At 40.7% G+C, this 18491-nt stretch overlaps 1 protein-coding gene across 1 annotated transcript in view; it reads left to right on the top strand.

Annotated features, from left to right (window-relative positions):
• Positions 1 to 18491, top strand: part of SLIT3 (slit guidance ligand 3) — a 475112-nt gene that overhangs the window by 351350 nt on the left and 105271 nt on the right. Inside the window, exons 15-16 of the mRNA XM_008928306.3 lie at positions 9825 to 9975; positions 11159 to 11233. Coding sequence (XP_008926554.3) covers positions 9825 to 9975; positions 11159 to 11233 — 226 coding nt within the window. The remainder of the gene's footprint in view (positions 1 to 9824; positions 9976 to 11158; positions 11234 to 18491) is intronic.

Below are 18491 nucleotides of genomic sequence, written 5' to 3'. Positions count from 1 at the left end.
ACTGATAACAGTGCAGCAACATCTGCAAAGGTTATGAGTGGCCATAGGAAGGAGCTTCTGTGCAACAGGTAGATAATGTACATAATTCTTTTCAAAAGGAGAATTGGAAGCACTATAGCATGAAATGAAAGAACAGCAGGGAGAGGGGCATGTTTTTGCCCAGGGCTGTTTGACAGGCAAAGCTGTTGAATATACCATCAAATATGTTTAAGCATCAGATTGCAATGGATTCTATTTCCCATGATTTTCTGCTTGCCATTTTAGTGCATTTAATACAATGCACTAAAATAATAATAAACCTCCCTGTTGGTCAACTGTCTCCCCACAGCTATAGAATCTGAGGCTAAAAAATCTGAGACCTTCTCTTGACAGAGAAATTGGAGGAACAGGCTGTGACTAATTCTCTCTCTCTTCCTTTTAGAAAAGGGAAATACTGTCATTTGCAGTGGCAATAGTGAAATTCTGATGATCATTTTCTTTTTTTCTGCATCTGCCCACTATGACCACCCACGGATCCAATGGTGCTTTCCAGCATTGGGTCAGTGGAGGCTCCCATTCTTAGTGGGGAGAAGAGGAAAAAAGATTGACACAGATATCCTGCCCAGTAGTATTTGATTAAGTTCACTACACAGCAGTTTTGTTTTCTAAGGCAGCACTGGGCTTTAGGAGGAAGGGAAATGAATCTATGAGCAGATTGTGTTGTCTCTGTGGTAGCTTATTGTCACTTCAAGAGTTGGCAGGATCCTTGATTGCTGTGTGACACTGTGTATGAAAGAGGTTTTGGAAAGAATTGCCCTTGTATTCATCTGTATATCTATTTTTCCCTGTGATATGTTTGCATTTTTTTTAGTGTATTTTGTATTTCAAAAGCGATGAAAGTTCCCCCTGCTGCACTGACACAAACTCTCTCTGATAATGATCAAAGCAACATGTATCTACAAATACCACATCACAAAAGCTTTTTATCTTCTAATTCTTAGAAATAAGACTCTTACAAAGAAGATTGTTATTTGAAATACTATGAAGTAAAGCTGTCCTCCTGCCTCCTCCTGCATCGGGGTGTACGTTGTATCTAAGTGATTTTAATTGTTACTTCAGTTCCGGATTGTGATGTACAATTAAAAGCACAGGGAAGAGAAGGAGGACAATGAAATGTCTGCCAGTTCTGTTCTCTCCTTTTTTGGACACTACTGTTTGTTAACCCAACCCAAAGCAAAGTCAGCCTCTGTGGTGCATATGGATCCAGAGCTTGCTAATTTAGGGCTAGTGTCATTTCTTTCATGTTATCCCCTATTATTAGATGGTAATGTTGCTTTTGGTCACTCATAATTTTTTAAGGCATTTGATAAAACCTCTCCTTACTAATTGCATTTTTTTCTCCTAATTCTCTGTGTGTCTTTTCCAGTCTCTGTCCTCATCCTTACTCACCTTCCTTGAGTTACCTGTCTGCTTTGGAACAGAGCTGCTGTTGTTGGTAATCACCTGAAATTTCCTTCTCTCTTCTCTGCATTGCTGCACCCTGAGAAGCACAGAACTGCAGTGGATGGAGTCAGGGGAGCACAGGCTGCTCATCAGGATGTTTTGTCCAGTCCCTACAGCAGTTCATACATTTCATGTCCCTTGGTCTCTCAGGGTTATCCCCTTCTCTGCTCTTAGTGATATGTAAATACTATTTAAGCTCTTTGAGCTCTCAAACTGAAAGCTGCAGTGTGTTGTTACTCCTCAACCAGTGTTCAAAAGTCATGAAAGGTGGGTGAATTTAATCCAGATCTTACACCACCTATCTGATTGAAACACTCTCCAGTTGTTCCTGTGATTTGCCAGTCACTCTGATGGCAACTTTACAAATTCCTCCCATTTCTAGTAAGCAAATAGTCACAAACTGTGCATTCATCTTCCTGCCCTTAGCATTTTCTGCTTGGTGGAAAGCACTGACATCCACCTGCTCATGTCTGCTGTATGCTACAGGGTCTAGAGGCCAAGCTCCAACACTTTTCTCAGGAGTGGAGTGAGGGAAAGGGATACAAAACACTGCCTATGATTTGGACAACTGGAAAATTGACTGCATTCAGATTTTTGTCTGTGTTTTGGTTTGGGGGTTTTTTTTGTTTGTTTGTTTGTTTTTTGTTTTATTTTGGTTTTGGTTTTTTTGTACGTGCTTTGTTTTCATTCCGTTAAATGCTGTGTGTTTCACCCTTTTTTTCCCCCCTCTGAAAGACAAAAAGACTCAGCAAAGGTACCTTCAGAAACTCTCTGAATGTACCAAAACTAAGGCTACGTTTGTGGTGCATAAGAGTAATTCTGTCTGAATGGAAGGTTTTTTAACAGCATCAAATCACCAGCAGATTAAATCCTGCACTGAACTCATTATTATGAATACGATTTTTTCCCTGCACACTGTGACTGAGTATATTTGAGCTTTGGTTTGCCTGAAATCTTTCTGAAGTTGAAGTCATCAGGGAACACAATGCAACTGCTATGACTAATGGTAATGGAATTAAAGTCCCTTGTACTGTAGAAGTGTTTCTGTTGTTACAGTAATTTGGCTGTACTGGATACTGATTATAGCCCTCCCTTTTCTGCACATCTTTGATAGCAACTCGGCTCTCCATTTTAAAATTCGTGTCAGTGACTCAAAGCCTTCACTAGCTCGTGCTGAACACGATGGTGAAGGGTTCCTGCAGTGGGGGAAGGTGGGCAGAATGAAAATCATTTCACTCCAGGGAGCATAAGCTTAACATAAAACAGGTGGGTCTGGTTTGGCAGAGAGTGTGGTTCTTAATAAGGAAGTAAACTGGCGTGTTCCAGTTAGAAACTATTTTAGACTGTGCCTCATTTTATTTTTGATTTGAAGTAGCCTTCAAAAAAACCTAAACATCTGAACTGCTTTGTTACCCACCACCATCCTTATTTACAATTACAATAAAGAGGCAATGAAAAGAGGCAGGATGAATGTTTGGTCACAGATGCATCCATATCACTTAGGCATCCAAATAACATAGCTGTCCTGGATTCCCCATGCAGGCAGAGTACAGAGCTGTACAGATTTCTCACTTGAGATCCAAATTGTCCTCTGGAGGTGTCTTCATTAGCTGTGGCAGAAAGCTGAGTGATTGATTACTCCTGTAACCTCAAAAACTAAGGTGGTACAAAGTTTGCTCTCTTCTCTCTCGTTGCCATTCCATGTGTTGAGATTAAGCTGAGCAACACTTACCAGAGATGCCAAGGTAGCACTTTTTTGTGTATAGTGGTCACTTGAATAGGATAAAGAAAATAATTGGAGAGGAGCTGACTTGAAGAGAGCTAGTCAGCTAAAACCAGTGCAAGGATGTTAGTGCCTGCAATTGGACAATAAATTTTTCATCTGATTGTTCTAAGACTGCAGCAGCCTCCTGAGGTGGTACAGCTTGATGGGGCATTAAATTAGGGTCCTGTATACAAATTCTTAGCAAACTGCAGATTCAGTGATTGATCAACAGAACTTGGACTACAAGAAGTGAGGTAACAACCAGAGCAAACCATACAGTGCTGCTTGGATGTAGAGGGTACCTAAAGGGAGGGGTTTTCATGAAAGCTGGCAAATATCTGGAGATAAGATCATTCATTTTTCAACTTCTTTTTTGCAAACATTTGTGCAGGATGATCTCATGTACATCCAAAGGCTTATGGAATTTATTTTCTTTAATGGAATTTACAAAATAGTGTGTTTGCCTGGTACTTTGCCTCTCCTGTGTTCTAGGGACATGAATTAGGGTTTTGACAGACTTTTCTTTGTGTGCTGGTACCTCTTGTTCATTGCAGTTGATGATTAGCTTAGGCAGTTATTGTAAGTGGTGTTTAATTAGTGCAGCAAAGGAACAGAGACTTGTTCAAAATATTCTCGTGGGTTTTCTCAGGAAGAGACATTTGCAGAGCTCTGACTGCATTTGTTTCCAGTAGGACTGAAAGAGTTCATTGACACTGAAATTACTGGGTTTATTACAGATATTCCACTTAATACTGTAAATCAGTATATAATATAAAAGTCTTTGGAAGATATGAACTGTTACTTGTCATTGCTTAACAGAGTACTGTGGATGAATTTATTTGAAGAGCCCAGGCCAGAACTGCTGCTTTATTAAACCCCTGTAGGACTAAGGATATAGAACTCTGCATCCTTCTTCACTGAAGCCATACAAAATTATTGCCAGGAATGGTAGTTATAGATATAATTTCTAAATAAATGAGGTGTGGATTCCAGGCTTATGCATACTCTGAATTAATAAGGGGAGAAAATTAATGCCCTTTTGTGCCACACTGTATGAGTCACAAAAGAAAATTAATAATCTAATGTTTGTATCAGTTTGGACTCTGGCTGGTTTGGCAGCTTGTAGAGATTGAAGATTTATTGTGTTAAGATTCCCTTAAAAAGCTGGTTTAGTTTCTCTCCTATATTGTAAAGATAGACAGTAAATCAGATTGTGTCTCACTGCTGTACCAAACCCACAGAAGGGGGTGACTGAGTTGGCACTGTACTTATTTTCTGGAGTTCCCAGGTAACTGTGTGTTGACTTTTCTGCATTATAAGGTTGGGTCGTAGCAAAATGGTGAAGCAAAGACCCTTCTGTATTATCTGTCATCTCTGCTCAAGTACTTGTATTGTTCTTCATGTTGGCAATGAATAATCTGCTGGGTGCTGACTTTGTTCTTTGGGCAGTGCAAAGCCCTTACTAAGGAAAGTGATATGTTTTTAAAAGCACAAGCACTGACCTTCACTGAAGTCCAGCAAAATGTTCTGAGCAGTTGCAGAGGACAGACACTGCCTCTCTCATTTGTGAATCCTGCAAGAACATTTGAGATGTGACTTTCAAAGGCACTGTCCACTGGCAGGCACTGAAGTCAGTGAGAGTTTTATTTCAGAGAGAGCTGTCAAGCCAGAACTGAATGCCCTGCTTTATGTGTCAAAGTTGCAGCAATGAGTTACAAGAAGCAAAGCTGTTTGAAATAATCCAGGATGCTGGAAAGACAGAATGCTTGGCTTCCATCAGCAAATGATGTACCAAAACCAACAAATATGCCAAGAAACAGAGTAACAAAATATATTTCTGTAGTAGCACGTGTGTGCTCCCTTCCTATAAAGTGCAGTTGAAATAAATTAAAAAAAAAGCAAAGCAAAGCATTGGTAATTACAGATGTCAGTGTAAATGGCCCCAGCATAAAAGGCTCCTGGGAGCTGAAATCAGGCTCAAAGGGCGCTCGGGGAGCATTTGATGCCAGAGCTTGGCCATCAGCTCAGAACCTGCTGTTATTAATATGAGCTGAGGTATTTCTAAGGTTGCATTTAAATAAATGGAGCAAACCAAAATGGCATTTGTACTGAAAGGAGACACCAGGAGAGAGTAAGTAATAAAAAGCAGCGTAGATTGAGCATTCACTATGTGGTGGAAGTTGCACATCCTTCCTGGAAGGAGCTGTTGGCAGTCCTTTGGCAGTATGTTTTCTATGGGACCGGTTCTGTCTGAGTTCTCCTGGGCTCTGTTCGTGTACACTAACCCCCATTGTGCTCCAGGGTGTTCCTGCAGCTGTAGCCTAAAGGATGACCTCTTGTATCCAGCACCTTTTTGCATGGGTGGAGTGGAGAGCAGCTCCCCGTGAACCTTCAGCTTGTGCTTCTCCATGCTGCTTCCTCTCAACGCTCCTCTCTCTCTGGCGCTGCCTAACTCTGACTCTGGCTGTCCATGGGGTTTTCCTTTGTGCTTGATCTAACCATGTGGTAGAACAATACAAATGGAACATGGTTCTGTCAAGCACCATGGAAGGCTGCATACTCCCTGCAGCATGGCATGCTCGGATACTTCTGCTGGTTTTCAGAAGCATCGAAAGGTGAGAGATTCCCCTTTTCTCCCAGGAAAAAAATGAACAAGGTGAGGTGTTGCTTGACCAGGCTCCTGGAGCCCGAGTGATGTTTGGGACAGACTTTCCACAGGGCTTGCATGCAGAATAACCATTTCTAAGTAATTAATCTGTTTAATTGCTCTTACAATGGAGAAGTCAGGCATTCTGTTGGTTAATATGATTGAAGGGTGATTCCAGCCATATCTACAGAGGTGAAAAATCAATCTTCTTACCTTATAAATAATGTAAGCTGCATCTGTGTGTTCGAGCTGTCCAGTCCTTCTGCTTGAGGTACTTTGGATGCCATTTCTGTAACAAGAGGCCTGCAACTTAATGTGACTTTGGACCTGATCTGAGCAATCTTAATGCACTGTGAAGAAATATAATGCAAAAAAACCCTTCAGAAGAGTCTGCAAAGCACTGTCTTTTATCTCTTGAAATGACATGGGTAACATGGTCTGTATGAAAATACTATTATCCAACAGTTCCATAGCACAAAGCTGAGTCATCAGACCCAAATGGGCCATTTTTGCTTTGACAGATCTTTAAGTACTTCTGCCTTACTTCTCCCCTACATAGAGATAATGACACCTATTCACAAAGGACTTTGAGAGCCTCATACAGAAGTTTTCTTACATGGCAAGAGTGTCTAGTCTTGCAGATTTGTCACATATCTGTTGTGGAACCATTAGGAGAAGGACATCTGATATTCTTCGATTTTATCTGTAATTACTGATAAGAATTAATACCAGCAATGTGAAATCATCACAACCAATGTACCTCCTTTTTTCCTGTGGTTACATGAAGAAGTAAGTATTGAGATTGCTGGGGTTTTGTCCGAGTTTTAGACCAAGTCATCCCTGTGGTCCTATTTTTGGTGCCAAATTTGAGGCAGCTGGATCATTTTCTAGAATGGATGCATCAGGTCAGCTTTCAAAGCCCTGTTGAGACAGCCTGATGTCTTGCAGAGCAGATCATCCAGCACTCCTTTTAAGTCCTCTGGGCAAAGCTGAAGTTTAAGAACCGAATTCAAGTTCACTAAACAATGCTTAAAAAGAAGAATAGGACGAAAAGGTATTTCTTTCTGTTGCTTGGTTTCTCCATGTGTCTATCAGAAAGGCACCTAAAATTTTGGAGCATTTGGAAATGTGGTGTTTCTTTATCTCTGTACTGCACATGTGTTTGTTTTATGATACTGAGAAATCGCGATGCCCTGGTACCTGATAGTGGTGTCACATTGGTTGTGAAAAGCAAATGTTATCAGTAACTAGCAATTCAAATAACCACAGCTGCCCTCAGTTAAGCACAGGCCTTGCTGTTGCCTTGGCTACTTGTTTTACAGCAAACTTAATTCTTGCTAATTTTGGAAATGACTGGAAAGTTCCAGGTAATGTTCTGTCCTGCATCTTCTCTCCCTGCCTTTCCAGGGGTGATTTTGTGGTGTGCAAGAAATGCTACATGCATGTGATGGTTTAACTGTGCTTCCTGAGTCCTGCTGTGCTCTCTTGGAGCCCTGCAGTCCTGCCCTGATAAAGCCCTGCGTGGAGAAATGGGTATATGTGCTTAAACAGTCCTGCAAGCAGATGGCTGAATTTCACATTTGCTATCCCAGATGGGAATATCTTAATAGAGCAGCCACCTGTCCAAGTGATCTCAAGGCTCAGGTCAAACAGTAAATTTTATCTAGTCTTTGGCAGGTGATTCCTGCTGTCTCACAGGCCCACAGATGACTGAGTACTTGCTGAGCTGTTGGTTACTTTTGACTCAGAGCTTACCTGGGTAACTCTTATTTAAACTCACTTAGAAAGGGGGGAAAAAAAAGTAAAGAGAAAAAAGAGAGGGAGAGAGAAAGAAGAAAAAATATGAAGGTGATGTTTGCTCCCTGCATCTCCTGCTGAGCTGAGAGGCCTTTCCTCTGTTGTAAGTGTGGTGGCCATGGACTGATGCCCAGGCAGCATCAACTTCTCGTGGCTGATGCAGTGTGGAAGGGTTTGTGCCATCAGGAGAGCAGGAGCCAAGTCAAAATGTGGTAAAATTCTTTATTTACTTTGCCAGAAAGCTTTAGAGAAAACCAAAAACTGATTTTCAACCTCTTACTGTTATATGCTCCTTTTTCATAAAGCATTCCAGTTACTTTGCCACCCTCTTTTCCCGTAGGAAGATGAATCTTGTATCCATCAGCAGACTAAAAATTACACTTAATAAATTTTTACCCTAAGTAACTTCATGTTGTTTGTGATTGTTTTTTTCAACAAAAGCTTTTACTATGAAAATCAGAAGTGCTTCTTCAAGGGTTAATTTGGGGATTTCCAAGACTCTTTCTGATTACTGAAAAATGTTGGCGGGTTTTTGAATGTGCATTGTAATTGTAGCAGTTCTAATAAACTCTGGTCCTGATAACTGGTCATCTTTGGCATCATTTCCAAGGGGTCATAAACAACCAGACATACTGACTACCAAGCTTGGAATTGTTAGGACTGAAAATCAGATGTTGTTTGGTTTTTTTTTTAAGGATAAGAGTTTAAATGATGGTGCTGTGGGGAAAGGCTTAGACTGTGTTTTTATGATGCTTTAAAATGTCCAGTGGTCCTGTTATTGTAAGTGCTGTGCTGTCAGTGAAGTCAGACTTCGGATGTATAATTTACAATAAGCACGAAAACCAGCAAAGTATTTAACACCCCTGAAGTGGTGAAGTACAGAGCTGTATGTCAAGTTTCTCACAATCCAGTTTGGAATTACAAAACTAAACCAAAGCGTGTCTGTGGAATCAGAATGTTAGATTGCCTGTAGAATTGCTTGTTTTCACTGCATCGCTCTGTGGAGGTAATGTGCAACATAAATTGAAATAATAGTGGGTTTGGGCAGCTTCTTTTTTTCTTTCAGAAAATAGTATGTGGTCATAAAATGAGCAGTGGAGTATTTATCAGTCTGGGAAGGGGAAGCAGGTGATGAATGTCATCAGATCTCTAAACCCAAATTTCAGCTCAGGTTTAAGGTTTTATTGATGTTTTTGGGTTCTTAAATAATCTGCTCAGCCTCTCCCCGAGAAAACCTTGCAGCTGACTGTTTAAACTTTGGAAAAGAAATACTTCTTGGTAGTTACAATCACTGGGTATTTCATGAGGTTGCTGAGGCAATTCTGGTGCTTCCATTATGAAATACGAAGTGAGTGGGCAGGAATTGCATGGCAGGGGCTTGGCAACACTTTGCTTACATACACATTTATTAATATTCCTGGTTCCTTGAAGCACTGAGATCGAGTTTCCAACCTGCTGTTACTAAATGAGAAAAACCAAACCTGAAGAGGACAGATTAGTTCACTGAGCCTAATTGGAAAAGCATTTCATTAGAATGGGTCAAAAACCTAGTCAAAGAGGTCTGGCAATCATGGAGTAATGGTACATCAGGGAGTGCTTCTCACTAAGTATGGTCTACCCGTTCCTTAATTAAAATGAAAATGATTTAAACTCCTATTACTTTCCTTCGCTGTTTGTTTAACATAGTTAATAAAGGTATCTAATTGTTGGAAAACTGACAAGGTTCTCTAATAAAAGGTTGCTCTCAAAAATAGCTCTGATAGCTGAGGTCTGAACATTTGGGGCTTTTTAATGACATCTTTAAAAGTCTTTTGTCATTTGAATTCTTTCATGAGATGCCTTTTCCCTGTTGCTGGACTAATTTCCAAATGGGAAACAGTGTCTTTGCTGGAAAATACCTTAACAGGTAGGTTTGTTAGACAAGGAATTAATCTGTCAGGGAAAAGAGTGAGAAAACAGAGGCTAGTCTTGGGATTTTAAAAACTGCTGAGCAGAATTCCTTGGCAAGCATTAAAATTGTGTGCAGGAGCTGGGAGCTGACAGGAGGCAGTGTCGAGGACAGATTCCATAAAACCTCTGATCACCACAGTTATCAGCAACTGTTTGCTGGAATGTGTTTTCCTTTCGTTGCAGGGTCAGAGGATTACAGAAGTAAATTCACCGGGAAGTGTTTCATGGACCTCGTGTGTCCCGAGAAGTGTCGCTGCGAGGGGACAATCGTGGACTGCTCCAACCAGAAGCTCACCCGGCTGCCCGGCCACCTCCCCGAGTACACCACTGACCTGTGAGTGGGGCTCTCCAGGGGCTGCTCAGCTTTCCTATTGGCTTTCCTGCTTCTAAAAGCTGGGAAAGGGACTCAAATAACTGAAGGCACCTCCTTCTCTATCCTTATATGAAAATGGGGAAACACTACAACCCTCATTTCCTGAGCGTTGGTGCCAGCGGTGGGATGAGGGAGGAGCCATGGCCCCCTGCACCAACCAGGTCCTCTGAGTGTCCTCCTGAAGTGCTGTGGTTCCCTTCTGCTCTACCTTGGAGTCCTCTCTATTTTACTTTTGTCTCTGGTCATTTTTATTTAAGAAATGGTTTAACCCTTTTGAGTAAACCTGTGATCAGGAACTTGTTCCATCTCAGCAATGCCTGCTACTTGGGTGAAATGGCCCTCACTAAAACTAAGGTATTCTTAAGATGCAAGTAATTTTATGAAATTTATTTGCTTTTTGAGATTCTTCAGAATTCTAAGCATAATATACTGCTAAAGAGAGTCTGAGAAAACATGTTTGTTACTTAGTAACTGAAGAATCTGGTTATTTTCGTGCATTAGTAGCCCCTTCAAAGAGAATTTTCTTTTTGTGTTAGCATTGTATTTATTCTACTTATTCTGTTTAAACCCCCATAAAAATTTTTGGTCTGCAGTTAAAATAGAAAATTATGAGAGACCTCCAGAAACACAGCAAAGACTCTCCATAGCAAAATGGAGCTACATGTAATCAGAGAAAGAATTTTGCATCCCAAGCCTGCCAGGACAGGGGCCTTCACATTAATTTTGAAGACCAGTAGACTTGGACAGGAAAGGACCTAAAATCAGATCCCTTCTGTTTGCATGGCCCACATCTCCAATTGCATGTCTTGTGTAGCAGAATGCTGAGGGAGATTCAGTCACGCAAACAAGGTTGTTGTGTAATGGATAAGGTCAATAATTCCTTATCCCCTGCCTTGGAAGATGAAGCCATTCTGACACTGTCCTTTGGCATTACACTCTTAAAGGCATCCCAAGCTTTTACTCAAGATTCTCTTCTATGTTCCCTTCCCTTCAAAGCTAAACTCTTTTAACTGCAGGAGCCTGAGAGAAGTGGCAGACAGTGCCTTGCTTAACAAAGGTCATGGTTCTCTGTGTGGCAGCCCCACAGAGATATCTCTGCAGACATCTGTGAAGCTCTAAATACCTCTCTGTTTGTTCCTGTCAGGCGCCTGAATGACAATGACATTGCTGTTTTGGAAGCCATTGGACTCTTCAAGAAACTGCCCAACCTCAGGAAAATGTAAGTCTGAGTGAGTTGCTTGTTTGAATGCACACTGCCTTGGGTTACAAGGAAGGAGGAAGGGATGCTTTTTTACAGGTCAGTACTGCAGTAGTGGAAATCCCTTTTTTAATGTGAGTTTAAAGAAACTGGGTGAGTTGCCTTCTAGATGGACAGACAAAGTTAAACCACACTGACAGATGCAGATCCCTAGGCTGACATTTCATTATTTTGTTGGGCTATATTTCTCAAAGTCTTTGAATCATAGGGTCTGACAGGAATTCTGTCCCAGAGTTTATTCAGATATGCTTATTGTTAGAGAGGGCTACGAAGCTTAGCATTTTGGTTTAGTCTCTCGAATGTATTGCGTGACTCCAACTGGTGTATTTTTTTCAAACAGTCAAAGGAAAATGATATTACAGCGTATAGATGATGGCAGCTTCATTCAGTCATCATTGTTTAGAGAGGAGAATCAATTAGCAAACTTAGAAATCAATCATTCAAATATATTTGTGTGATTCTGTTGACAGCCTTTGGCCTGGCACTGTGCAATATATATATTTAATAAGAGATGTGTTTTGGGAAGAGGATAATATGTTAGGTACCTCCTGATAGTCTTCAAAATGGATTTTTTTCTGAAGTTATTTAAAGTTTTAACCCTATGCTAATGTCTTATTTAACTGTTTACTTTAGTAAGATTTTATTGCCTGAATCAAAGTAATTTAGGGTAACCAACCAAACCAGGCTGGCTGTTCTGCATTCATTCCACATGGTTTCTGCCATCTGGAGCTTCCCAGCCATTTGAATCCATGTGGGATCTCAGGGGCCTTGGAGGCAACTGTAGTGGGGTTCTTTTGTCTGTCTTATTTCTGCAAGAGTTTCAGGTGCAGCACTGCAGGTTTGGGAGGGGGGTTATATTTGTGCAAGTACAGACTACCAGACTTGGGGAATTAATCCTAAACATTAACCTTGTATTTTGTGAATGATCCATAATTTGTAGCTGCAGTGCTCTTAGGAAAAGTTGTTGACATAGTTGAAGTGCTCTGTTCCCTCTATAAGGAGACAGTAAATGGCAATGAAAAATGCATGTTATATAAGTGTATACACAAAGTGGAGAGCATCTGTCCTCATCAAACCTTCAGGGTTCATGTTTGGAAAATTGGAGAGGTGTGATAGCTGGAATAATTTCTTTGGGTTTATTTAAAACTTACTGCAGGCCAGTTATGGTGTTGTCCTTCCTGTTCCCACCCATCACTCAGGGATGCCTTGATGGGTCTGTATTGTGAGGCATAAATGCAGCATGAAACTGTTGTGGGAGTTCTTTTAACAGTTTGTTTCCTGTGGAAGAATTTTTTATCTGCCCTTGGTAGGTGCTGAGAGCTGAGGTGTGCAGGCACAGCTCAAACATGTGGCAAAAACAAGTCCCACCCTACACCTCAGAAACAGTGGCTCTCACTCTGTGTGGCAGGAATGTGGTTCGTGTGCTCTTAATTGGGTTTTATTGCTGCAATTAAATTAAAGAGGAAGAATTTTAATCCAACCCCCATTTTTTAGTGTGTATAAGGCACAAGACACTTTACCATTATTTGATTGACAGTATTCACTCTGTCTCATCCTATTCCTTGTGTGTTCAAGTGTTAAAGGCAAACAGCAGGTGGAGGAATCTCTCTGGAAACTGCACTGCTTCCTAGGTTTAAGAAGACAGCTCAGAGCTTTGCAGTGGCAGAACATTTGCCTAAATCGCATTTTTCTTTCTTTTTTCTTTATTTTCTTTCTCTGTAATACTCTGTTGTCTGAAATTAATCTGAATGTCAGGAGTATGGATATCAGAACGGGTGTTTGAATCCTTGCCCTCCAGTTGTCCTTCAGTTTAGGACTAGTGACAGATCCATGTTGAGGAACTTTGCAAGGAAACATCATTTGAGACTGCCATGGTTCCACTGGGGCTGGTACAGCTCCAGCATAATTCCAGAGAGAGGGGAATTATCTCTACCTTCCTCTTGATGGGTGTTTCATCTTAGTGCCTCCCCATCTTACATTATGCTTGTGTAGCTTTGGTTTATAATATGAACACCTTGAGATAGTTTGTAAATTGGACCCTAAGAAGGATTCAGACTTTGCTTGTGTTCTCACCTTTGTCCTTTTGTCCCTCGAGCTCCATCAGGTGTCCATGTCTGTATGTGTGTTGTGGCATACAACAGTCTCTTGGGTTTTCCAGTAAGATTTCAAAGGGAAGTAGTCACAGATTTGGCACTGACATAAGATTATCTTAGTTTTGAGATATACAGTATTTTTGTTAGCTTTATTTCCTGGTCAAGGTGAGCTTCCTTCTTTTGTTCAGAAAAAAAAAAGAAAATAAAACTAAAAAGTATCCACCTCTAAACATGAGGAGGACATCTGACAGTTCGTTGTTTTAAATCTTGTCTATGTCATAAAGCAGACATGAAAAAAAGAAAAAGGAATTTTCAGACCACCTCTGCAATAAGTGGTACTGCCAACCCCACCTCTGATATGTAGCTGTAGTGATGCAATTTGTCTGTAAATAGTCCTCCTAAGCTGAATCTTATTGTATGATGTGACAGCCCAGGATTTAATACATTTTAATGCAAACCAAAATTGAATTCCTGATATAGAAATATAAAGGTCAGCGATTCATAATGCAGAGTGTTACCACATTTTATTTAGGAATCAAATAGCTAAAATTACCCTGCTGGTTTTTAAAAGGTTAACATGTCTGCATGTGGCTTTGAAAAAAAAATCAACAATAATTAGCTACAAAATCTCATATGCATAATGCTATTTCCCTAACCTAAATTTGAATTTGTCTTTATGTGTGATGCTTTTTACAGTAGAATAAAAAGGTTGATGTAGTTTCTTCTCGACAGATTTAGCCCAGTCCAGAAGTAATTTACTGGGTTCTCCAGTGAACTCTTTGTTGCTTTCATTGCATTCTTGCCACATTGCCTCACCTCACCTTGCAAGTGTAAAGGGAAGCCTTGTCTCTGAAAGCTGAAGTCCCATTACAATCACTTCCAGGCTCCAAGGACTGTGCCACTAGTATTTTGCAAGGTGGTTAGAAAAGAGCACTTTGAATCTGCTTAAAGTGCAGGAGAAATACAAGGATATGTTTCTGAGCATTTGAAGAGTGGGAGCAGCTTGGATTTTTGGGGGTATCCTATCCCCGTGAGGTAGAAAGGCTCCAGGACCAGCCCTGGGAGCTGGAAGTTTCTGCCTTTCACAGGTGATTATGTTTCCAGTGGGAGATGTTCTCACTCAGCACAGCAAGGTCTCGTATTGGGGAGAGTGAGGGGAGACATCACCATCCACAAGTTTGGACTTTTGCTTGCAGCAAGTACCAAATTCAGGATGAAGCAAATGCTGGGGACCCCACAACTCCCTAGGACCACCTCAACGTGTTACTCAGAGAAAAAACCCTCCAGTGCTTGGGGGCTCCCATGGCAGTGGAAGCCTGGAAGGGTCTTCTGGCCACAGCAGGCAGGTTCAAGCTCCAAAACCCCCTGGGTACCCAACTCAGAGGGAGCAGAGATACCCTTGCTGGCTGAAATGGGATGCTGACCCACAGAGAGAGGCTGCAGCCCCCAGATGTCATCTCATCTCCAGAGCCTGCCTGTGCTCACAGGAAATCAATGGGACTGACCATTCCCACTGAGATCCCAGCAACTGTTTCAGGGGAAAAAAAGTCAGCAATGAGCTCAAATTCAAAATAGAAAGGTGAACTGTCACACTTCATGCAGTGCTGGGGAAAAAGGGGACTGACCTCTTTTTTTGAGAACAAGAGCAATAAAAAATATTTACCTCAAAAACTGAAAGGGTCATCTAGCAGTTCATTCTGTTAAGTCTTACTTAGTTACAAAGTGAACATATAATATGGTCTTATAATAAGAAGTGTCAGGCTGTCTTGGCAATAGCTGGTACTGCCAACCCACCTCTAGTATGTAATTGCCTTTGGAAGTTTGATGTGTAAGTATTTCTGCTGGACTGAATTGTATGGAGTGTCAGACAGTGTCAGACCAGGATTTGAAGCATTTTACATGTCAGATAAAATTGAATCTCGATAAAGTTTGCAGACATGAAGTCAGTTTTGAAACCAGAATCTCAAGTTTCTCAGGGAGGCAGAAGTAGTTTGTGTCCTTGGAAAAAGATGTTACCTGCTGTTCTTTCCCCTAAGCGTGAATTTTGCCGTGGCAAATGAGGTTGCAGTCAGCTGTCACTTGTTACACAGAAACAGGCTTTATTTTCTGGAAATCATATTGCAGAGTGTGTTGTGGTTCGTGGCATTTGGGCTCATCATGCGCCTCCCTTTTCTGTCAGTGAGGCCATCAATCTGCTCTGCTGAATGACTGTAGGAGTGTCACTGGGTGCAGTTCACTGTCTCTCTGTAGTATTTAAGGCTTTCAGTGCCATCCTGCTTCTGAAAACAGCTCACACTATAAAAACCAGCCAGACTGTTGGTAAAGTCTGTAAAACCTTCCCTTCTCAGCATCCTCCTGAAGAATGCAACAACACTGGGCTTTTCCTCCCAGCAAATACTTGAAGATTCCAATCACATCACCAGCAGACAGAAATATCCTAGGGAAATCCCACTTGGAACAGGCTGTTTATATGATAAAAATACAGGGTTTGAGGTGAGACCAAGCAGAGCCTTTGCAGTCCTCTGGATAGGAAGGTGTGTCAGTAACTCAGCAGTGAACAGCACCCTGGAATGTTAACATTAACCCAGCAGGTACAGCAGGATTGCTTCTGTTAAGTCTGAATAGAATCCAGCTTGTTCTGTGTTGAAGTTATGAGATCAACAGAAATAATATTATTATAAACTTTAGCCATAAATTAAACGAAATCTGACTGAAAAGTGAGCTGTGTGAACAATGTCACCTTGATAGCTTCTTGATCTGTTCATTTCCTTTTCACAGCCCCCCATAAAGCAGACCCAGGCTTTCTGAAAATTTATTTTGACCTCTTGCCCAAAATAAAAGTCTGGAAATAGGATTAAATGTTATCACCAGGGTAAATCAGGGAGCCCTTACAAAAAGCCTTCTTGAGTGACCAGGTTGACTATAGGCTCCCATTTGGGTCCTTCCAGAGGGCAGGAATCTCAAAGCTCAGTTTCTTTTCCATTGTCTTCCAGTATTTCAAGAAGAATTCCTTATAGAGGCTTAGTGTTGCAAGAGGATAGGGCTTTTCTAGAAGTGGGAGTTTGCTATTAAGTCTGTCAGTAGCTTTTTTCTGCTGAAACAATTCCTTGTCAAATGTGATGATCACATTTGAAAGATTCTTTTAGGACTGGGAGGGACAGAATTAGAGGTCTCTGAGTTGCAGAGCAGGTAAAGTTTTCAGTGCTTTCATTTTTCAAGCCTTGTACCAGCTGATTATTTTGCTGGCATTCTAGACTTAAAAGTGTGTGATTTCTCATGTTTATTATTGTAGCTGTTCAGACTTTAGGAGGAAACTTTTTTTTTGGCGAATGAGTGTTGTCATCTACCTTTTTTTTTTTTTTTGGTTGCATTCTGATACGGGAAACTTTAATTCAGGAAGACAAATAACAAAATCCAGGCTGGCAGAACATCTGCTTTGACAACACTCCAAGCAGGATTGCAGGGAAGTGTCATCTTTGCCTGTTCATTATTGCAGAGCTTGTCTTTCCTCTGCATTGCAACTTTGATTTCACCGTAGCATTTAATCTTGGACTTTCAAATCTCTTGCATGGGAAAGGTATATATAACTGGCTTCTCCTGAGACTGCTGGCATATTTTTGGACAGTTTTGTGTTGCTGAAAGGATCAGGCATTATTAACTCAAAGGAGTGAAGTTGCCTATCTGCAGAAGTTCTTTGGCAGCAATTAAAATTCAGATGGTTTGCATTGTATTAAGGTGCCAGTTCCCTTGCAGATGGTGACCAGCTTTTGTCTCCAAAGATTTACTCTTTTTTGCCTTCAGTATCTAATAGACCATTAAAATCACACCCATGTTTTAATATATGCAACTAAATATCTTTTAGATGGTAAAAAGTAACTGATAAAACTTTATAACTACAAGTGTAGGTCAGTGTGCAATCTGTGACTTGAAAGTCAAAGTCTGTCTAATAAAGTAACTCGCCCTCTCTTCCCACCTCAAACATTTACTTATTTATTCATTCATTTTTGTGCAAATATGCATCGTGGCATGATCTTTACCAGGAAAGGGATCTCTGGGAGCATTTATTTATGCCAGCATTCAAAAGAGATGCTGAGCTATAAACATTTCCACCAGAGAAATAGCTGAGCCCCAAAATTAAATGCATATGTCAGAATATCCTTCCTTGACTTGCTCTGACACTGAACATAAACTCTTCATGTGAGCGTTAGCACAAAGCACTAAACTTCTGGAAAGCAAAATCTGCATGTAAGTATTTCTGTATGGTTTTATGTTATTTTTGGCTGATTGCTGGCGTGCTCCTATTCTTTCTGATCACAGAATGCACAAGAGGTGATGGGCCACATGCTGTAGGGCCCACTCTCTGACAGTCATTCAGCAGACATAAACCAGTGTACTCCAGTTTCCCACATGAAACGTATCTCCAAGACTCAATTTCTTTTTTTTTTTTATTAAGTGATGACTTCTGCAAAGAGCAAGGCCCATATTATTTCTATCTGAGGCCAAGCTGTCTCTTGCCATGTCTTCTGTCAACTTTTATCCCAGCAAGGTTCCCAGTTCTTCTGAGCAGAGTAGCCCAGGTGTTAATCTGATACCTTGTCATTTGTTTTATATCACCTGGAATTGGATTTTGAAACTATTACTCATGCTGTGTGTGTACTGGGATCATTTCTGGAATAATGTGCTATTCAGTATGAATAATGGGTTTGGAATTTGGCATCTTCTTGGGAGCAAGAACATATCTTGCACTTTCCCTTTTTTTGTTGTGCATAGTGAAACAAAGAGTAGTGTTTCCTGTCATAAACCTGAACAAATAGAATTATTCATCATAATCTATACAGGACATCATGGGCGATACTTGAAGGACTGAGGCCCAAAGTTTTAATGTCTTTAAGGCCTTCTATATAAATGTTTTAAATAATTAAATGCCATTTATTTTTATGCATCCCTGATGGCACTTTTATCATTCAGAAATTGTCTGTTCACCGGGGTTTTCACAAATATGAAATATTCAAAAGATTAATTTTGCATTTCAGCAGAACTTCATTTGACTTTGTAGATCAAAGTTTTCCAATGTTGATCTATAAGCAAACATCTTGAGGTGGTATAGGCAGAGTAAATACTTAGAA

This window comes from Manacus vitellinus, unplaced genomic scaffold, assembly GCF_001715985.3.
Source record: "Manacus vitellinus isolate BGI_N305 unplaced genomic scaffold, ASM171598v3 scaffold_25_pilon, whole genome shotgun sequence".
Lineage (NCBI taxonomy): Eukaryota > Metazoa > Chordata > Aves > Passeriformes > Pipridae > Manacus > Manacus vitellinus.
This window is presented reverse-complemented; position numbering and strand designations above follow the sequence as displayed.